The 18,864-nt window shown below is 42.1% G+C and overlaps 1 protein-coding gene across 1 annotated transcript; it reads right to left on the bottom strand.

The window, feature by feature from the left end:
* Positions 1–1,358: 1,358 nt before the first annotated feature.
* On the bottom strand, positions 1,359–16,909 carry C21H19orf18 (chromosome 21 C19orf18 homolog). Its single transcript, XM_087853339.1, has 8 exons — positions 16,637–16,909; positions 12,970–15,872; positions 12,781–12,846; positions 11,859–11,900; positions 8,666–8,758; positions 8,125–8,227; positions 3,036–3,208; positions 1,359–1,630 (listed from the first exon to the last, which is right to left on the bottom strand). Exons 2-8 carry the CDS (start codon positions 13,049–13,051, stop codon positions 1,512–1,514), a joined length of 678 nt encoding a protein of 225 aa, XP_087709465.1. The 5' UTR covers positions 13,052–15,872; positions 16,637–16,909; the 3' UTR covers positions 1,359–1,511.
* Positions 16,910–18,864: the final 1,955 nt, after the last annotated feature.

Raw genomic sequence — 18,864 nt, forward strand, 5'->3', positions numbered from 1 at the left:
CTGCACCACCCAGGCAGGGGCAAACTGTTGGCTGAAAGATACTTTGGACTGTCCCAATTTCTAGTATATACCCCCCTATTCCTTTGTCATGCTATTATAATTTTTGTTGTTGTTGTTATAATTTTTTTAATTTAGGAAAGATGGAAACTGAAAGGAAGAGTCAGGAAGCCTGGGTCTGGCTTAAATTAGACAGGATCTTTTTTTTTTTTAACGGTTTGTTTGAGATCTATTTCACATACCAGAACATTTACTCTTTTAAAGAGTATGATCCCGTGGTGTTTTTTTCTTTTTTTAGTATATTCACCAGGTTGTAGAACCATCACAACTATCTAATTTTTAAACATTTTCATTACCCCAAAAAGAAACCCCACACCCATCAGCAGTCCTTCCCTTTCTCCCCTCACCCAGTTCCTGGAACCACTTATCTACTTTCTGCCTCTATGGATTTGATTATTTGGGGCATTTTGGATAAATGAAATCAGAAAATCCATGCCCTTTGCATCTAACTTATTTCATTTTGCATAATGTTTTCAAGGTTTTTCTATGCTGTAGATGTATTGGTATTTCTTTCTTATGGCTGAAGAATATTCCATTGTATGGAGAGACCCCCATTTTACTTATCTTTTTGTCAGTTGATGGACAGCTGGGTTGTTTCCACCTTTTTGCTCTTATGAGTAATGCTGCTGTGAACATTTATGTGCAGGTTTTTCTGTGTATGTGTGTTTTCAGTTCTCTCGGACCTAACCCTAAGAGTGGAATTGCTAGTCACATGTAGTGACTCTGTATTTAACTTTCTGAGGAACCATCAGACCGTTTTCCAAAGCACTGATCCATTTGGATTCAGCCTTGACTCCTGTATTTCCATAGCTCTCAGCAGCTCCCAGCTTATAGCATCCACCACAACTGGCCATGCTTTACAGCTCCTTGTCTGCAGGCCCTTTTTCCTCACCAGGTCTCAGCTCCTTAAAAACAGGGATGATTGCATCTTAATCCAGTGTCATATCTATTTTGATATTCTCAGCTTCCTTGTGAGGAAAATGGAGACAAGGTACTGGAATTGATAGATAATATCCCCGGAAAACTTTTGTATCATGAAAGCAATTCCTTAGTTTCGTCTGAGAGACTGCCCAAAGAAATTATTTGTGCTTTTCGTTAGGAGCAAGGAAAGAAAACCCTAAAAAATATAAATAAATAAATAAATAAATAAATAAATAAATAAATAAATAAAGTTTTAAAGAGAAAAAATCCTAAGTCTCTCTTTGGTATTCACGAAGTTGAATTTTTTTCTTTTCCAATTAAGTTATAATAACTAATGGACTATGAGACCTAAGAAGCCAGAATCATTGCACATATGGATTTATTTTTTGTTATATGCTTCTAGTTTTCTTCCTTAGAGTGCTCTGAACAGAGCTCTCCAGGAGTAAGTCATACTAAAGTCCCCAGTCATGGGTTGTCCCGGCAACTGCTGGCTCCACGCTGGCTAGCGTGTCCTGCTTCTCTTTCGTTTGCTCTCACAGATCCTCTGAGAATATACTGTCCATTGAATTCCCTATTTTTGCTTCCGTTAATAAAATTTGTTCTTTCTTCAAGCTCCTGTTTTCCATATGCTTTCTTCTTTTGGATCTAATAACTAAAATATAGATATAATGTTATTGAGATACTAATAAATGAGGAATAGAGACAAAAGAGGTGAGGGGGAAAGTATGGAAAAATAAAGGTACAAACAGTAGAATTTTCAAGATATAATAAATGTTATTTGTCTGAAAAAGATGGTGAAAGTTGAATTTTAAAATTATTTACCCCCTCAAAATAAAATTATTTTCCCACTTCTTATATACAAGCTTTATAAATGCTCAGTTTAAAAAAAAAGAATGTCAGCTGATGAATGGATAAAGAAGATGTGGCGTATATACACGATGGAATATTACTCAGCCATAAAAAAGAATGAAATCTTGCCATTAGCAATGACATGGTTGGAGCTAGAGAATATTACGCTAAATGAATTAAGTCAGTCAGAGAAAGACAAATACCAGATGATTTCACTCATATGTGTAATTTAAGAAACAAATGAGCAAAGGGGAAAAAAGAGAGAGGCAATCCAAGAAACAGACTCTTAACCATAAAGAATAAAGTGATGGCTACCAGAAGGGAGGTGGGTGGAGGGATGCGGAGAAGAAGCTGATGGGGATTAAGAAGGGCACTTGTGATGAGCACTGGGTGATGTATGGAAGTGATGAATCACTAATACGGTACATCTGAAACTAATATTACACTGTATGTTAACTAAATGGATTTAAATAGAAACTTTAAAAAAAAAGAATGCAGAAACACAATACTTTAACATAAGGAAAAGACATTGAAAAAGTATTTCCTAAGGGTAAACAAGGGCATTTGCGTCAGTAAGCATCACTGATCACTGTACTCCCGGCCTTCCAGCCTGTCTCTGACTGTCTGTGTCTGGGGGTGAAAGGAGAATCCATACGAGAGAAGACTGATATGGTCGAATCAGACACTGCACTCTACATATTTTTGCTCTACAATTTTTTTTAAGTGGGTATCTCAGAACTTCTACAAAATCAGGTTTATATGAACACATATGCTGCCTTCCCCTCACAAAGGTTTGCAGGTATGGTGAGCATCTCTCATACAAGGGTTTGTTCTGTGGGCCGTTCCCACATCAGATGGAGGCAGACTGGGCAAGAGGGACATCTGTCTATCTGTGTTCTAGACTCAGGAATAATGCCTCACTGCTAAGTGTGTTTAAGGGAAGTGTTTAGTCTGGGGAAAGTTTTGTTGCCTGAACTCTGTTTTTGGTCCTTGGAATTGCCCCACAATTCCAAGCAACTCATGGCTGTTCGCCCCTCTGTATAATTTGATGAGAACAGTTTATTTCTGTAGATGTGGCTGTAAATATTCACCTTTATTACCTCAAACTCCATTAAATCCCTCTTAGCTTTGCCTTTGAAAACCACACCATCATGGCCAGCTCAGCTTTCATGTGACTTCACATCTGACAAGATAAACTGGTCATTTACCTGAGTGAATGAACTTTTCCAGCTCCTTCTCATTCTCTGGAAGTAGGCAGGTGGACTCATCCAGGCTGTCTTCCTCAGAGTCCTGGTCATTGACGTCGTCTCCCAGGAATGGTATCCTGACATTGTTATAAAGCCACACCAGTTGCTGTCTTTCCTCAGCCTGGACCAGCCGACTGGAGAATAAATGTAGATGAATTTGAGAGCACAATTTTCATGGGAAATCATTAATCCTGTGACTTTTAACTGAAAAGCAGTCACTGATACATGGTGGTAGGCAGGGGAGGAAGGCAAAAAACAGATTGATCTCTAGTGTGTGCTGATGGCAGAAGAGGAGTAACAATGCCAAATGTGGCTCAGGGCCACGACTAGGTGAGGTGAATAAGGAACTCAAAATAGTATAATAATATCTTCTTTTTAAGCTAAATAATATCTTAATGCAATTTTATTTTATTTTTTTTAAGATTTTATTTATTCATTTGACAGAGATAGAGACAGCCAGCGAGAGAGGGAACACAAGCAGGGGGAGTGGGAGAGGAAGAAGCAGGCTCCCAGTGGAAGAGCCCGACATGGGGCTCAATCCCAGAACTCCAGGATCACGCCCTGAGCCGAAGGCAGACGCCTAACGACTGAGCCACCCAGGTGCCCCTTAATGCAACATTTTACAAAAGAAAAATGAATGCCAAGAAATCTATGATTAACAAAGTATCAATATTTTAAATAAAGTCCATATAGGTATTACTGATTCTTCCTTTTGCTCACTCTCTGATATGGCTTGGCCCAACACTGTTACTGATCCTGTATGTAAAATGTTGGTATTTTGTTCATCGTGGATATTTTTTGAAATAAATTTAGATTTTATAAAACACTGCATTAAAATATTATTCATCTTGATGACTGAGTTTTTGGGCACCCTCTTAAATTTTGCACCTGAGATGAGTGCCTTGCTCACCCCACCCCAGATGCAGCCCTGGAAGTGGATTTTTAAGCAGCTATCTCTGTTTGATGTGAAAAGGGGTAACAGAATGCTTTCCTTTTCCCTAACATACATACCTTCTCAACTGGTTGATGTATGTAATTAGGAAGAACTGGCCTGATCCTAAACATTATTAACAGTAATTACCCAAATCCTGGTCTTGTCCCAATGTCTTGATTACAATTGCAAAATTTAAGGGCATACCAAAAAAATTCAGTAATGATAAATATTTTAGCTCAATATTTTACCAAGCTGAAATGAATGGGAAAAATCCATGGTAAACCAAATATCACAATTTCAAATAAACATAGGATCCAACAGTGCTGTAATGAACCATATGGGAACCTGAGTCAAAAGAAAAAGGTGAATCCCTATATACATGCTTTTATGTATTTTTAAAAAGATTTATTCATTTAGGGGTGCCTGGGTGGCTCGATGCAGCATCTGCCTTTGGTTCAGGTCATGTTCTCATGGGTCCTGGGATTGACCCCTTGTCAGGTTCCCTGCTTAGTGGGGAGTCTGCTTCTCCCTCTCCCTCTGCCCACCCCCCGCCTGCTTGTGTTCTCTCTTGCTCTCTCTCTCTCTCTCAGATAAATAAAATCTTTAAAAACATTTTTTAAGATTTATTTATTTATTTCAGAGAGGGGGTGGAGTGAGGAAGGGCAGAGGGAGACAGAGGGAGAGCCCCAAGCAGACTCCACACTGAGTGTGGAGCTCCCGGCAGGGCTTGATCCCATGACCCCAAGATTACGACCCCAGCCAAAACCATGAGTCGAAGGCCCAAGCAAATGTGCCACCCAGGTGCCCCATGTTTTTATGTATTTTTAAATGGCAGGGAGGAGATCTTTCACATGCATTATATGTAAATGTATGTAAGCAAGTCTTTTAAGGTCATGATATAAATAGCCCAGTTACAAACACTCTAACTCTGGACATTCTCATTTCCAATACATTGATACCCAAAACCATGTGTGAAAGCCGCGTTTCTGTATTGGAAGGATATTCTAGGGGCTTTGGGAACCCCCAAGCAGCTTTAACCAGGAAGGAGAGAATGATTTTGTATTTACAAAGCCCCCTCTGGGTACTGTGTGGGGGTAACGGACTAATGGAGACAACAGTATGACAGGAAGGCAGGAAGAAGCAGGCACATAGCAAAGGAGCCTGACATGGGGCTCGATCCCAGAACGCCGGGATCACACCCTGAGCCGAAGACAGACGCTTAACCGCTGTGCCACCCAGGCGCCCCTACCTTTAATCTTATTTGCCTTCATTGGACATACTTGAAGGTGGTCCTAAAATGGCTACCTTAAAAAACATCCCATATGTGGCAACATATGCTTTGTGTTTATACTCAAGTCCAATAGAGCAAATAATTTATTACTTCCTCAAGCTGTTTCTGATGGGATATAACAGAATCCTGGCACTGAATCCTGGAGAAGAAATCAGTATAGCATTCTGGTCAGAGTAGCATGATGTCACAGTCTGCACTTCTGTCTAATACTAATTCAACATATGATCATATCATTTGAAAGAGCTTGACCACAGTTATTTGTGCAAACAAGATGAAGTATCTTCCCCAATGCTACAGTTTTCCCAGATAATAACAGTGTCTAGTGAAAAGAGAGCAGTCACAATTTTCTGCTTTGCACTAAGATTCCTGCCAAAGTATCAAGTTCACTTTTTAAAAAAATTTGAATTAATTAACATATAACATATTATTTGTTTCAAGGGTACAGGTCTGTGATTCATCAGTCTTATATAACACCCAGTGCTCATTATAACACATAACTTTCCCCAATGTCTATCACCCAGTTACCCCATCCTCCCCTCTTCCCCTCTAGTAACCCTCAGTTTGTTTCCTAAGAGTCTCTTATGGTTTGTCTCCCTCTCTGGTTTTGTCTTGTTTCATTTTTTCCTCTCTTCCCCTATGATTCTCTGCCTTATTTCTTAAATTACACATATCAGTGAGATCATATGATAATTGTCTTTCTCCGATTGACTTATTTCGCTTAGCATAATACCCTCTAGTTCCATCCACGTCCTTGTGAATGGCAAGATTTCATTTTTTATGGCTGTGTGATATTCCATTGTATCTACATACCACATCTTCTGTATCCATTCATCTGTCGATGGACATCTGGACTCTTTCCAGTTTGGCTATTGGGGACATCACTGCTATAAACATTGGGGTGCAGGTGCCCCTTCGGATCACTACATGAGCATCTTTGGGGTAAATACCCAGTAGTGCAATTGCTGGGTTGTAGGGTAGCTCTACTTCCAACTTTTTGAGGAACCTCCATACTGTTTTCCACAGCGGCTACACCAGCTTGCATTCCCACCAACAGTGTAGGAGGGCTCCCCTTTCTCCGAATCCTCGCCAACATCTGTCGTTCCTGATTTGTTAATTTTAGCATTCTAACTGGTGTGAGGTGGTATCTCTCTGTGATTTTGATTTCTATTTCCCTGATGTAGAGTAATGTTGAGCACTTTTTCATGTGTCTGTTGGCCATTTGGATGTCTTCTTTGGAGAAATGCCTGTTCTTGTCTTCTGCCCATTTCTCGATTAGATTATTTGTTCTTTGGGTATTGAGTTTGATAAGTTCCTTATAGATTCTGAAGCCCTTTATCTGATATGTCATTTGCAAATATCTCCTCCCATTCTGTCGGCTGTCTTTTGGTTTTGTTGACTGTTTGCTGTGCAAAAGATTTTTATCTTGATGAAGTCCCACCAGTTCATTTTTGCCTTTGTTTCCCATGCCTTTGAAGATGTGTCTAGCCGGAAGTTGGTGCAGCCGAGGTTGAAGAGGTTGCTGCTTGTGTTCTCCTCAAGGATTTTGATGGATTCCTGTCTCACATTGAGGTCTTTCATCCATTTTGAGTCTATTTTTCTGTATGGTGGAAGGAAATGGTTCAGTTTCATTCTTCTGCAAGTGGCTGTCCAGTTTTTCCAACACCATTTATTGAAGGGACTGTCTTTTTTCCATTGGATATTCTTTCTTGCTTTGTCGAAGATTAGTCGACCATAGAGTTGAGGGTCCATTTCTGGGTTCTCTATTCTGTTCCATTGATCTATATGTCTGTTTTTGTGCCAGTACCATACTGTCTTGATGATTACAACTTTGTAATAGAGCTTGAAGTCCGGAATTGTGATGCCACCAGCTTTGGTTTTCTTTTTCAACGTTCCTTTGGCTATTCGGGGTCTCTTCTGGTTCCATAAAAATTTTAGGATTATTTTTTCCAGTTCTGTGAAAAAAGTTGATGGTATTTTGATAGGGATTGCATTAAATGTGTAGATTGCTCTAGGTAGCATAGACCTGTTAACAATATTTGTTCTTCCAATCCATGAGCATGGGACATTTTTCCATTTCTTTGTGTCTTCCTCAATTTCTTTCATGAGCATTCTATAGTTTTCTGAGTACAGATCCTTTGCCTCTTTGGTTAGGTTTATTCCTAGATATCTTACGGTTTTGGGTGCGGTTGTAAATGGGATCGACTCCTTAATTTCTCTTTCTTCTGTCTCATTGTTAGTGTATAGAAATGCAACTGATTTTTGCAAATTGATTTTATGTCCTGCCACTTTACTGAATTTCTGTATGAGTTCTAGCAATTTTGGGGTGGAGTCTTTTGGGTTTTCCACATACAGTATCAGGTCATCTGCAAAGACTGAGAGTTTGACTGCTTCTTTGCTGATTCAGATGCCTCAAGATCACTTTAGAACACTACATTTTGGGAGGATGCCAGCATCTCAGACAGTGGCTTTCAAACATTTTTGACCACGATCCACAATAGGAAATACATTTTACCTCATAACTGTGTATTTATCTGTCTGAAAAGTCAAAAATCAGCATTTACATTAACAAATGTAATGCTTTTTAATATTTTCTAGTCTACAAAATTGTATTCTGTCCTATTTCTTTTTTTTCATTTACATTTTGACCCAACATGAGTACAGTCCATATTCTGAAAACCACTGGTGTGGAGATTTAGAATGACTATATATACTAATTTAGTGATTATAAGAATCATCATCATCATCATTATCATTACTAAATAATAATCTAGTTAGTTTGTTATGTCTTAGTTGAGGATGGTAAATGTTACTTAGTATATACTTACTATATCACATAGAAAATAGCGATTCCACATATGAGGGCAATGGTAAAGGCTACACACGCAATTACAATTACTTGAACAAGAGCAGGTCTATGTGAAATCAGTGCTGAAAGTGGAAAGAAAAGTTCTCATAAAATTTCATTTCACTTGTGTCTATCAGTTAATATATTTGTTAATCATATTGTTATTTCAAAGGGGGAAGGGAGACAAAATCAGAAAAAATAGCATTAAAAAATAGCATCCTTAATTTTTAAAAATATGGAGGCTAGATTGCACAGCCTGTGTGAACAAATATAATTTGAATTCCCACATAAAGTCATCCCTAACTCCATTTGCTTCCTCTGCTTCTTGCCCTTTGTCAAAACCCTCTTTTACTTTGTAGAAATACAGGATCCCTGACTCAGTCTAGCAGCACCTGCCATCCTGTAGCTGAAAGGAGAGTGGCTTTAGTTTGATGATTCAGGTGTCGCACTGATGGTTTCAGGGTGTGCAGTGTGGTGCTGAAAGGGTGTTAGAGAGAAATTGAGAATGCCATTCCACGAACCTGCATTCCAGGTGTCGGTGTTCATGGGTGTTGAATGTGCTATAAAACTCCGGTTGTTCTTAATAGGGTTAGGTGTATCACCCTTCCTATTACCTGAAATTAAAAAATAATAATAACCAGAGTTATCATTCACACAAATTGAACAAAAGAGCAACTGGCAAAGCAAGTACATTATTCAGCCACTTGGAAAATCTGACAAATTGAGGTGATTACTCTTCGTCCTGCACTTGGCTTTCCCTCACTCTCTGTCACAGAAAGAGTTCAGCAAGTGAACTAAAAATGCCCTGAGGTTCACCTATCAATGAAAGGTCAGGCGAGCATGACAAAAAGAACTTGGACTACGAAAAGGCTAGCGGTGTAAAATACTTAATTGTAGACAGCAGGCATGGGGAATATGGGTGTTCACTCTACAGTTTTCTCTACCCTTCTGTAAGCTTTCAGGTTTTCACAATGAAATACTGGGGCAAGGAGAAAAAATGGATTACAGATGGTTTCAATATAGTGAGTACTAAAAACTGGCCGCTGGGTTTGGCCACGGGAAGGTCATTGGAGAAATCGATGAAGGCAGTGCTAGTGATGTGGTGGCGACAACAGTGACTGAAACAGTTCAAGAGAACAGAAGGGAAGGAATTGGAGAAAGTGAGTTTTATTTTATTTTTTTTTAGATGTTTATTTATTTATTTGACAGAGAGAGAGACAGCCAGCGAGGAAACACAAGCAGGGGGAGAGGGAGAGGAAGAAGCAGGCTTCCAGCAGAGCATGGAGTTCGATGAGGTGCTTGATCCCAGGACCCTGGGATCACGCCCTGAGCCAAAGGCAGACGCTTAACGACTGAGCCACGCAGGCGCCCCTAAGAGATAGTGAGTTTTAAAAACTCTTTTGAGGAACTTGGTTTTGGAGAGGGGAGACATGGGGGCAGCTCCCAGAAGGGCTAAGGGATCAAGAGATGGGTTTTGCTTTCTAAGATGGGAGAATTGACAGCACATTCATAGGAGAATGGGAGTGACACTTAAAATTGTGATACTACAGGAAATGAGGAGAGAATTGCCGACTGTGCCTGTGCCAGTTGGTGGACACGGATGCTGGCGCGCCAGCTGGGGCCATCCTTGGCCTGGAAAGGAAGGAAGGCAGAGAAGAAGGGTGCAATTGCAGGTAGATGGGGAGGAGGATGCAGATACTCTCTTTTGACTGCTTGTATTTTGCCAGTGATGGAGGAAACAAGGTTATCCCCTGAGGGTGAGGCTGAGGTAAACATGTTGGGAGGTTTGCAGAGCAAGAAAATAAATGCGAACGTCACCAAGCAGAACAGGAAAGTAGGTGGGTTAGGGAAATGAGAAACATATTTTTTTTCAAGATTTATTTATTTATCTTAGAAGGAGAAAGAAAGAGCACAAGCGGTAGGGGTAGAGGGAGAGAGAGAATCTCCAGCAGGCTGCCTGCTGAGTGCAGAGCCCAAAGCAGGGCTCGGATCTCAAGACCCTGAGATCACAACCTGAGCCGAAACCAAGAGTCAGATGCTTAACCAACTGCACCACCCAGGCACCCCGAGAAACATATTATTTAATAAAGTTTCCTAGAAATGAAATTTCTGGGTGTATGGACGATATTTTTTATTTTCTGTATTTTGTAAAGGTATTTTATTTTTAAGTAATCTCTGCACCCAACATGGGGCTCAAACTCACAACCCCGAGACCAAGAGTTGCATGCTCCACCAACTGAGCCAGCCAGGCTTTCCTATTTTCTGTATTTTCGATGCTCTCCCATTTGAGGTTTTGATCCTGGACAGACTGTCCCTTCTAGGGTTAGCTATTTCCAACAGTTCGTGGACAACTCCCCTGCAAGCATGCCTTTGACATAAACCAACCAATCCAGAGCCCACAGCCCCAGCTAACTCTCACACACCAAGCCAATGTTCCCTCTGCCCTAAATCATCCCAGGGCCAGGTGCTGGACAAGTAGGAACCACTCCGATAGCCCAGAGCCCATTAAAGTCATTCCAACTATCCACTTCTCTGTGTAACTACCCCACTTCACCCATTCCTTCCCATGAAAACACCAATAAAGACTCTGGGCCATGCTCTTTCCTCTTGTCCCCCTGCTTCCTGCTTCTAGGGATCTGTGAGTATAACGTGCTTCCTTCATGAACAATCATTTCTGTGTCTGTATGTCTTATCATACCTGATTAAAATAAATTCCAGGTATATTTCAATACTCCGAGCCCAAAAATAAATACGTCCTTTTTGTATTTATAAGCATTGCCAATTGCCCTCTATAGAAGTTGCTCTCATTCCTCGCCTACACACAAGATATGAGATTATATACACTTGAAACTAGTAGGATATTATACGTTAATTATACTTCAATTTAAAAAATGTGAGATTAGGGGCACCTGGGTGACTCAGTCGGTTAAGAGTCTGACTCGATTTCGGCTCAGGTCTTGATCTCAGGGTTGTGAGTTGAAGCCCTGCGTTGGGCTCCACACTGGGCGTGGAGCCTACTTAAAAAAATAAAATAAAAAAGCGAGCGATTATATTTCCCAACTCCTTTACCAGTTTTTTTAATGAAACATTTTGTCCACTTTCAACATGATAGCTGAAATCTGCAATGAGTATTTCCCTTATTATGAGTTAGACATCTTTCCATATAACCAAGAACTGAGGATTACAGAGAAAATTGGGAGTCTTGCAATGATCTAAAACAATTCTGTCCTCTATCTCCATATTGGAACCTGCACTTGGGACCCAAAGCTCAGGCGCAGCAGAGGTCTCAGCAAACCTCTAATGCAAGCTCATAACCCAAGTTAGTTTCAAAGTAAAGATCAGAATGCAGGTGTCCTGATACCTTGGCAAGAATTCAATCTCTGGGCTTTGGCGGTAGGGGGGTAAACAGGCAAGTGAGATATTCATAGCTGAGCTTTAGAAAAATTAATAATGTATTTGGGATGGCTACATGTATTAATTGTTTTTAAGATTTTCTGTATTTCTCTGATGCTTTGACATCTGTGCTATTTTCTAATCTGCTCTGAGTAGCATCATGACTAAACCAACCATCCAGAGGGCACTCCATTTTCTAATTTGCAGAAAGGGCTGTACAGACTAGTGATGACCACTGTGGGGTGCCCTCGGGAGCCATACACCACGACAGCTTTGGGAATGTCCTGAATCCCAGCCACCCTCCCAGATCCCTTGACTTACCATTATGCCCTGGGAATTGCTTGCGCGTGGTAGGTCTTGGAGCTAGAAGGCCGTTCAAAGGGATTAGACAGAAGAGACAAGTTTAACAGATTAAAGAAAATAAAGAGATAACTTGGTATTAGACAAGGGGACTTAACAGCTAAGAAGGAAAATGCTGTGAATAAATGTATTACAATGCCTCATAGAAATATGTGGCTTGATTTGCAATTTGTTCTGTTTGCATCCAGTGTTTCCTTTCACGAATATGGTGTTAAGAACATAACACATTTGGCTTCCGGTCTGTTTTTGCAGTCACATGAGCTGGTTGAGGACCTGACAGATTTGAAGGGGCCTGTGCTATCATCAGAAGGTCAGACAGCCAGTGCCAGGGAGGGCCCCACGGCAATATCCTTTCCTCCTACGGAAATTAGATGCTATTATATTGTGCAGATCGTATTTCCCTTGTACAGAATAGAGACTGTTTATAAGTACCACACATCTTCACGAAGAGTTACTGCCTGACTTCACCAATTGTCAGGGTCAGTTTCTCTGTTTTGAGATAAACAGATTTTAGATCAAAGCATAGAAGACAGATGATTATAAAGAACATTTTACACTTGCAACGCATCTGTATCTGGATTCCTGTGGTCTACCGCCAAAACGTGCCCCAAATTACAATTAAGTCATACAGACACATTCAAATGATCCTGAGGCAGTCAGAGTTTCTGTGTGTGCTAAGTGAAATGAAAGAGAAGCACAGTAATCCCTAAAAAGAAAGCACAGCTTACAGAGAGAGAATAACATCAGACTAATTTCCAAGCAATGTTTATCTAATTATATTATTGTATGGAGCATGCTACTAACAAATACACAAGAAAAGACACATTCATATAGTAACTAGGAGGACCCCAGACTATAGTTCTCATTTCAACGAAAGACTTACCTCTGAGTCTTGAGAAAACACCTTCCTGCTTAGTGACATTTGTGGATGTTTGTGACTGTTTGTAGCCTTGAAAAGAAAACTTGTAGCAGTGAAATGTAATTAACCCTTTTTATTTCCCCTGAACCAAGTAAAAACAGTGTTTGAAGCTACCCATTTAGTCTGTTGCTAGTTCAGCTGGTTGGAACTCACCTCCATAAGGCAAGCATAAAAGAAGTGGGCATTCCATTAAAAACAAAACTAGAAAGGTGAAAGAACTTTGAATCTTGTCCATCACTCCAAAACTGTTAGTCTTTTATCATATGGATGAAAGGATATATTAGCTATAGTGCAGTATCTGCCCTATATTTATGCAGAACTAAGAAACTCTGCTCCCTACAGAATGTTTGGGTTCTGACTTGGAGCCGCCAGTGTGAGGTCAGCTCACGTTGCCACGTGGACTTCCTCCACGGAACCAAGTCAACCAATGGGGATACTAACGGGATGGGGCGTGGGAGAAGGATGATCATCTGTGGGCATAGATAATAAAGCCGGGGCCCTGCCCTTAGGGAGTGTACAGACCAGTGAGGAGGCAGCAAAGATCAATTATAATTCAATGGGACACATAAGAGGCAAACAGAGAACACAGTAGGGCTCTGTAGTCAGAAGCCCGCATTCTAGTCCTAGTCTCTGGCTTTCTTGACATTTCTGCTTGATCAGGTTACTTAAGCCCTTTGGGTTTCAGTTTCCTCTTCTGTAAAAATAGGAGAAAGAAACAGCACCTACCTCACAGGGTTACAGCAATATCTGAATAATGTAATCCACGCAAAGCTCAAAAATAGTGCTGGCACTCAACATTATTAGTTCTTGTCGTAATATAGGAGAGTATTTGCAAAAAAGCAATTCAGTACACCTCCACCCTCTGGGTGCTGTTCAGAACCCTAGACCCCTTTGGCTCCCTCCAGAAGTTTTTTTTAAAGGAGATTAATTGAATCATCTCAAAATGTGGAAATGGAATTAAAAATAGATAGCATAGAAGAAGGTGGTCCCTTGTACTTGTCCTTTGTACATCCAGTAGTTCTCAAAATACCCAAGGCAGGCTTTGAGTCACCCCTACCAATAACAATAGCTGACCAGATCTTACACGATGCTTGTAAAGCCCCCTGGGATTAGAAACTAGCTCCACCTGCACTGTACCCAAAGGCCAGTTATCCTGTCTTTCTTTTTCTTTCTTTCTTTCTTTTCTTTCTTTCTTTCTCTCTCTCTTTCTTTCCTTTCTTTCGATTTATTAATTTATTTTAGAGAGGAGGGGGAGGGGCAGAAGAAAAGGGAGGAAGAGTCTTAAGCAGTCACTGCTAAGCACGTAGCCCAACTTGGGCTGAAATCACTCATGACCCTGCAATCACAACCTGAGTGGAAACCAAAAGTCAGATGCTTAACCAACTACGCCGCCCAGGTACCCCGTCTCCCAGCTATCCTTTCTGACTGTTTGTGAGATGACAAGGCTAAGACCCTCTAGATATACCATGCAGTGGACTATCGCCAGCTTCTTACTTTATTCTCACAACACCCTAATTCCCATTCCTGTCTTCCTTCCATCCAGCTATGCCTGGGGGATGATCCATATAAGAACTTGGCTCCCATTCTCTTTCTATAAGTCCTACAATCTCAGAATTGCCGTTCAGATCCATCTGAACAAGTTCATCTGCTGTGTCTCTTTGGAGTTTGTTGTTGTTGTTGTTGTTGCTGCTGTTAGGGAGGTTCCATGCCCAGCGTGGAGCCCAACACGTGGTCTGAACTCATGACCCTGAGATCAAGACCCGAGCCAAGATCAAGAGTTGGATGCTTAACTGACTGAGTCACCCAGGTGCCCCTTTGGACTGGTTTTTGGACTGCCAATTTCCCTATGGGCACTGATTTTGAACTGTCAGGATCCCCATGGACACTGCTTTCTCTGGAGTTGATTTTTAGAATATCAACTTCCCAATGGTTACTGCTGCCTTGCCCACTCCTTTCTCTTAGGTCTCTGAATACCTGGCTCTTCAAGACTTGTTCTTGAATTGGCTCATATATTCCATGCACCCAGCCCAGCTGGATGAATCGTACCATCCATCAGAATACCACTCTGGGTTAATGATACTGACAGATGTGTCGATCAGGCCAAGCTATAAAGATTAGGCCAAGAGATAAAAGTCTTTCATAACATAACCAAAACCTTCCAACAGATTCCCTTAAATCCAGAGTGCCCAACATGTTCTCTTGGCTTTCTCCCACAAAGTGGGGTGCCTGGTTGAGAACTGGGTCCCAGACCCTTGTCATATGCCTAATAGGACTCTTCCTAGTTTTTCCCTTTATCAAAGTTTGCCTTTGGTGGCTAAGTCAAGCAATCCCAATCACCTTTAACCCAGGTGGCAAGCGTTGTCTATCCCAATTAGTATCGTTAATGATATTGGGACACCACAAAGTAGATCGTATTGTAATTTTCTGAGTTCTAATTGACATAACGTTGTATTAGTTCAGGTGTACAATGACTTGATATTTGCAGATATTGCAAAATGATCACCACAATAAGTCTAGTTAACATCTATCATCATACAGTTAACAAAAATTTTTTTTCTTGTGATGGGAACTTTAAGATCCACTTTTTTAGCAACTATAGCATTAAATATGCAATACAATATTAACTTTCATCACTATGCCGTACATTACATCCCCATGACTTATTTATTTTATAACTAGAAGTTTATACCTTTTTACCCCCTTCACCCATTTTGTTGTATTGTGAATTTTAAAACTTTATATTTTTCTGCTGCCTCAACACCCACACAAAAGGGCTGTAAACACCCCACCCAGGTGACCATGTCACCTAAGTGATAAGACTGGTCCCTGCCACAAGTTCCCCTTTGCCCTCCCCTAAATGTAATCTATCAACATTCAAATGTATCAGTGACATCCTTTCCCACCTATTCTTGTGTACTCCATCCTGACCCCCAATAAAGGTACTTTCCCATGGATACTCACCCTTGTGCTCCCCACCTGCTTGGCTGAGCTCCGTCTCTAGGTGCCCACGCTGAGCAGCCCCTCATGGGGTGCAGTTCACTTCTGGTGTTATAATTCTATGGGTTTTGACAAATATATCATGACATGTATTCAGCCTTTTAGTATTATACAGCATAGCTGCACCGCCCTAAAAATCCTTTATACGGGGCGCCTGGGTGGCACAGCGGTTAGGCGCCTGCCTTCGGCTCAGGGCGTGATCCCGGTGTTATGGGATCGAGCCCCACATCAGGCTCCTCCACTATGAGCCTGCTTCTTCCTCTCCCACTCCCCCTGCTTGTGTTCCCTCTCTCGCTGGCTATCTCTGTTAAATAAATAAATAAAATCTTAAAAAAAAAAAAATCCTTTATACTCCACCACCTATTCATCTCTCCCTCCAACCTCTTCCTGGCAATCACCAATCTTTACTGTTTCCATAATTTTGCCTTTTCCAAAATGTCATATAGTTGGAATCATATAGCATGAAGCCTTTTCAGATCGGCTTCTTTCACTTAGTAATATGTATTTGAGGTTCTTCCATGTTTTTCCATGGCTTGATAACTCATTCCTTTTTAAAAGCTATTATTTTGGATAATTAGTTTGGATGTTCTTAAGTTTGCAGATTTAGTGAAAACTCACATTTCTACAATACTGGATCTACTCATGCAAGAAGCACTTGTATCTCTTAATCATTCACATTTTCATTAATACCTCTCGACAATATATGTAAATTTATTGCCATAGGTTTCAGTTCTTTTCATTTTCCCCTCAACATTAAAACGCAATTTTCAAAAACGGAATTCCCCCTTTACATACCCCATCTGCGGCTGGTATATAAACACACCTGTTGTTCCAATATTTGCAAACCGCCCCCCGGCTAGTCCTCGCAGGGATGTCGAGGGCCCCATCTGGCAGTTTTGAGCGCGGCCCAACAGCCAGAGACCTTTTCACGCCACCAGGTTATAACTCCTGCAGCCCTGGGAGTTCACCGCGCACTTCAGGGGCGGAGCAGGGCGCTGTGCCTTCCGGGCGTTGTAGTTCGAGCCTCCAGAGCCTGACCTGGTGGACTACACGTCCCAGAAGGCCGCGCGGCCCCGCCGTGTCTCCTAGGTAACCAAAAATCTGCGGCCGCAGGCAGCGCCCACTCTGCTCCTGTGGGAGCAGACGGCGGCACCAGGGATACCCTTGTTGCCAGGCGCCTTCTGGGCACCTGCGCCCCGCGCCCTGTCCCAAAGTGAACTGGGAGTCGGGGGTCGGCGCCCGAATCCCTCTCGTGGCAGAGGAGGGCGACGGGTCGAGAGAGCGCAACGTCTAGGCGGGAAAGGCAGGGGCGGTTCCGGGAGCCGCGAGGAGGCTGGAGCGGGGTCTGCAGGAGACCCGGCCGTAAAGCGGTTGCTGCAGGTCAGGCCAGGAGATTCTGCTCCAGTGGCCAAGCGACCCCGCCGACTGTTCAGCTGCCGGCTCCGGGTGTGAGGGGAACGCGCGTGCAGTCTGTCGGGTTGTCTCTCTGGAGCTCTCTCGGTCTTCAGCTCCACCATCTGCCTACTCGGTGCCATGCCTGGAGGCTGAACCAACCAGCATGCGCGAAGCTCACCCAGGCCCTACTTACAAGGATAGGGTCCCCTGCGGCTTCTCCCTACTCCTGTTGTCCTCCGGTTGCCTTGGCGGTTTGCGTAAGGTTGAGAGTTCAAATTATTATTGCCAGTAATATAAATCGGATCCAAGCTTCTTGGCCATGACCGCGATCTTTGGCTGCTTTTGAGCTTCTCTTGGCCTTCAGTACTTTCACCACGATGTGGTTGGTTTGTGTTTATCGCGCTTTGAGGTCCTTGTGTGAATACGCAGGTGGAAGTATTTCATCGCTTCTCTCCACAGCCTCTGCCCACGTTGGTTGGAGCCACCGCAGCCCTCACGCTTGCCTTCCTGTCATACTGTTGTCTCCATTAGTCCGTTACCCCCACACAGTACCCAGAGGGGGCTTTGTAAATACAAAATCATTCTCTCCTTCCTTTAAAGCTGCTTGGGGGTTCCCAAAGCCCCTAGAATATCCTTCCAATACAGAAACACGGCTTTCACACATGGTTTTGGGTATCAATGTATTGGAAATAAGGATGTCCAGAGTTAGGGTGTTTTTAACTGGGCTATTTATATCACGACCTTAAAAGACTTGCTTACATACATTTACATATAATGCATGTGAAAGATCTCCTCCCTGCCCTCTGGGGTCTTTGTACTCCCTGACAGTGCTAAAGCACTGGAAAATCCATTGAGCCACATGGCAGTCCCTGCCCGTTTTCACCAAGTTCCAAAGGAATAAGCTCACAGCCTCCCAGTCCAGCTGGTTTACTAGTACACTGGACAATTATAACATCCAGTAAATAGACCAGGGCAAGTACAGTACCCAGGAAGTTCTTAAGCAGTGAGGTTTATTCTTCCAGTTACTCAAAATCCAACTCAATCTCACCCATTATTCCCTCTATATGCTCTAATAAATCCACACCCCCAAGTTCTTCCCTTTGGCCTGGGTTGTCTTCCCTGGACTCTGTTAGGACGCTCTTATTGTCATAATAACATGGGAGGGTGTTTAGAGAGTTGAGTTTGGAAAGAACCGTAATGCTGGTTTGGCCTTTCATTCAACAGACATTTGTTGAGAACTTGCTGTGTGCCAGACACTGTTCCAGGTCCTGGGTATTGAACACTGAACAAGTGAAAAACCATGACCTATTGGAGTTTGTATCTTGTTACGAGTGATACAGGCAATAAAAAGAAACATAACAAGTTGGTTTTACAGCGTGCTTGAACTTGACAGATGTTATGAATATTTAGACTAGAAGAGTAGAGCAGGGTAAGGAAATCAAGAATGGAGGGGGGGGGGGCTCTGCCATTTTAAACAGAACATCTTGGCCTTGGACTTGCCTGTGCTGTGCTGTGTGCTGCTCCTATGGAGAAGTTGAGAGAGTAACAGAAGGTATAATGGGACGTGGTCTCCAGTATCTTTCCACAGACCTCATGTTGAGACAATCCATTCAAAGATTCACAACTGGGATTCCAATTCTAGTCCCTACATGCCCC

The sequence above is a fragment of the Ursus americanus genome, chromosome 21 (assembly GCF_024610735.1).
Source record: "Ursus americanus isolate L20-20 chromosome 21, mUrsAme1.1.p, whole genome shotgun sequence".
Classification (NCBI taxonomy): Eukaryota; Metazoa; Chordata; class Mammalia; order Carnivora; family Ursidae; genus Ursus; species Ursus americanus.

Coding starts and splice junctions, on each gene's coding strand:
- C21H19orf18 (XM_087853339.1), bottom strand. CDS start 13,051: ATGGACAAGATTCAAAGTTCTTTCACCTTTCTAGTTTTGTTTTTAATG. Junction 11,901..12,780: donor TGTTTTCTCAAGACTCAGAG/GTAAGTCTTTCG, acceptor ACGGCCTTCTAG/CTCCAAGACCTACCACGCGC. Junction 1,631..3,035: donor GGAAAAGTTCATTCACTCAG/GTAAATGACCAG, acceptor TCTATATTTTAG/TTATTAGATCCAAAAGAAGA.